General features: G+C 31.0%; 1 protein-coding gene across 1 annotated transcript; it reads left to right on the top strand.

The window, feature by feature from the left end:
• Positions 1–3: 3 nt before the first annotated feature.
• LOC111394159 (patatin-like protein 2) lies at positions 4–3,415 on the top strand (the record flags this gene model as incomplete). The annotated part of the gene is made up of 7 exons (XM_023019927.1): positions 4–81; positions 726–907; positions 1,024–1,210; positions 1,742–1,894; positions 2,426–2,728; positions 3,037–3,212; positions 3,319–3,415. Coding segments are annotated over 7 exons (1,176 nt in total), but the record flags the coding sequence as incomplete, so codon positions are not given.
• Positions 3,416–3,781: the final 366 nt, after the last annotated feature.

The raw sequence follows: 3,781 nt of genomic DNA, 5'->3' as shown, positions 1-3,781 counted from the left end.
ACAATTCTGAGCATTGATGGGGGTGGTATTAGAGGAATTATTCCTGCCACTATCCTTGAATATCTTGAATCTCAACTTCAGGTAATTCACTTTTAAATAGCTTTGTTCCTATTTTTATTTTTCCCAAAAAAGGGAAAAAAAGACAAATATAACTCTTGAGCATTTTATTCAAACGCTCAAATTCCTAGGGAAGAGACTCATTTATTTATTTGCAGGGCCAGATTCATTTTTTTCTTCAAAATCTTGAATATTGGATAATTTAACCAAATTGTTAGTAGTTAGATTTCAACGCAACATTTTCGGTTACCCTAATACTACTTTATCTTTGTTAGAGAGCACATAAAATTATTTTTTTCCTGACCTTCATAATACTTTATCTTTGTTAGATGGCATAAACGTGAGATTCTTTAATAAATTAGTTCCATTGCATTTTTGTCGAAAAGATGGCAAATTTAATGTTTGGGTAATAGTCGTATCTCAAATAAAAAATTAAATTATTTATTTATTTAATATTTTCTTCACACGAATCACTGATACTGTAGTTGTTTTGTTAATGATCTAACATTTTTATTTTGTTTTTTAAACTAATCAGAGTCAAACACCAACGTATTCATATTAAACATATCTAATACCTAGTTGCCCAAATTTTAAATTGGAAGGGGTTGTAAAGAGTCCACAATAAAATGCATAATAAAACTGACTGGAAATGTGTTATTCGTTGCCAGGGGCTTGACGGCGAGGATGCTAGACTTGCAGATTACTTTGATGTAATTGCAGGAACGAGTACAGGAGGTCTAGTAACTGCCATGTTAACCGCTCCTAACAAAGATAACCTACCATTGTTTTCAGCTAAAGATATTAAACCCTTTTATCTCGAGCACTCCTCTAGAATTTTTCCGCAAAAGAAGTATAATTTATACTTAAGTAGTACAACAAACAGTTTCATTTTATATTAATCTTAGTGATTTTATGATCATATTTTTATTGATGATCACATGTATTTGTACTGATTTCGAATTGCAGAGGCTTATTGGGATTGTTCGAAAAACTATTGAAATCTATAGTCGGACCGAAGTACGATGGAGAGTACCTTCACAAAGTTATCAGAGAGAAACTAGGCGACACTCGACTGCATGAGACATTAACTAATGTTGTCATTCCAACATTTGACATTGAAAATTTGCAACCTATTGTTTTCTCCAAATATCAGGTCTACAATTCTTCTCATCATTCCTTTCGTCCAACAGTATTTGTCTGATTGTATTCTTAATTGTTTATGAAACTATGATATCCAGCTAACCAATCATTATATTGTAAGTATTTACTAAAGGCCTCTCAATCAATTCAAGGGCCTTAGACAAAATTCCTAATGTCTTTTCCAAAAAGAATAATAATAAATTAAAATAGAGCTAACAATTACACTAAACAATTGTGCCAATAATTGCTGACTTATCTGTGATTCAAATGGAATTGCTAACACTCATATAGTTGGATATCATCAATTCACATACACAGTGACTACCGAAGATAATGTCTTGTACGACGTCATCGGTAATCATCAATTACTTTTCGGTCTACGAAAAAGTTGTTGATATCAACGACAAAATCTTATTGTTTCTTTATTTTATTTACAAGGTACTACAAGAAAATTGATAATCTATATATCTTTTTATTTTTCATTTGTACTATTGAGTCATACAGGGAATGTAATGTAATTCAGTCCGTATATATGTGTATACAGGCCGTGAGGAATCCATCGTTGGACGTTCGACTCTCAGATATATGCATTGGCACATCTGCAGCTCCAACTTATCTTCCTGCATATTATTTCAAGAACCAAGGTTATGTACGAGAGTTCAACCTCGTAGACGGTGGTGTTGCTGCCAATAATCCGGTAAAAGACACACACATACAGAACAATGTCATTGAATTTTACATAATAAAATAACTGATATGAATATGTACATACTCTGTTTCACCATTTCAATTTATCATGGAAATCCATTCCATACTAGTCATTTTCTTAACTTTCACTAATATCTAGAAAATTTTATGTTTTCTTTTATCAGCAAATATATTATACTTAAATCTCACAAAATCACTCAGAAACAAATCGTTCGTTAAATATTAATTTTTTTTTTCGAATTTTATAGAAATTAAAGTTGTTCGTGAAATTCAAATAAATTCAACATTTGAATTTTTTTTTTATTTTATTTTATAGAAATTAAAGTTGTTTGTGAAATTCAAATAATCTAATGTTGAGCACCACTCGTAAATTAATGAACCAATATGACGCCAAACTCTTTCAACTTTGTTTCTCTTCTTTTCACAAGAACTATTTTGTTTGTTAAATTTTCTCTTTCTTTTACTCATGAAATCAGAAATGTTAAAGTCATATCTTTTCTCAAACCCTATATTCTTGCAGACATTAGTTGCCATCAACCAAATTACGAAACAGATTTTGGATGGAAACCCAGATTTCTTCCCAATTAAGCCTATGGATTATGGACGCTTTTTAGTCATTTCAGTGGGCACTGGCTCGTCAAAGGCACAGAAGAAATATAGTGCTCAGAAGGCAGCCAAATGGGGAATTTTTGAATGGTTGCAGAATGGAGGTTCCTCTCCAATAGTAGATGTTTTCACTCAAGCCAGTGCTGATATGGTGGATTTACATATTTCCGTTGTTTTTCAAGCATTTCATTCTCAAGAAAACTACCTTAGAATTCAAGTAAGATTGACGTTAAAACACATCATTTACAAGCTAAAGTTTACAGCCAAAATTTACTCATTTAAATTTTTATATTCCAAAAATCGTTTTTTCTACACATCAGATTTATTCATTAAAGGCCTAACGCGTACATAGGTGGTGATACTGGGTAACATAAGGCATTTGCCTCTTTTAATACTAATATATACTCACCTAATCTAAAAGCTAAATCTGAACAAAATTGTTTATTTAAATTGTGTTAAACCCCCTATTGTGTTATTTTTTTTTTTACATTTTTGAGAACTGATAATTTTTTTATTACATGTAAGGAGGACACTTTAACTGGGACGGCTGCCTCAGTTGATGTTGCAACAAAGGAAAACCTAAACAAACTGGTTGAAATTGGCCAAAGTTTATTGAAGAAACCAGTTTCAAGGCTAAACTTAGATTCAGGTCTATTCGAGCCAATTGAAAATGGTGGAACAAATGAGGATGCTTTGAAAAAGTATGAATAAACATTAAAAAAAATTAAATTAAATTACTGCTATTTTGCACATTTGTAATTCATTTATCTTCATGTTAACAATTGTCCTATTAATTTTGTCTTACAGGTTTGCAAAATTGCTTTCAGAAGAAAAAAGGTTTAGGGAAGCAAAGTCACCTTTCAGCAAGAAAACGTCCAAGACATTTATATGTTTAAAGCTGTGAAGAAAAATAATGTGAAATTTTATTGTAGTGATTCTATTGAATTTTTTAATTACAAAAGTGCAAATTGATATTAAAAGAATTCGGATCGATTTTTGCATCTATCTATAAGAGGAAATCTTATGAGAAATTTAACCAATACTTTCATTACTTTGGGCCATGGCAATTTTTCTTTCCCTGTTCCTACTTTGCTACAGGGTGTTGGCTCACACATACACATATCTTCATAGATTGGTTAGATCCTATCTTAACGGTTGCAGTTTCTGCACTGACTTTGTTTGACTTTTATTTAATTTTCAATGCTTTTTGAAGAGTTTTTATTTTATTTTATTTTTTTTAAATCGACAGGAAAATATTCAAGGATTTATT

The sequence above is a fragment of the Olea europaea genome, chromosome 5, assembly GCF_002742605.1.
Source record: "Olea europaea var. sylvestris chromosome 5, O_europaea_v1, whole genome shotgun sequence".
Lineage (NCBI taxonomy): Eukaryota > Viridiplantae > Streptophyta > Magnoliopsida > Lamiales > Oleaceae > Olea > Olea europaea.
Note: the sequence above shows the minus strand (reverse complement) of the source record. Positions and strands in the feature narration are given on the sequence as shown.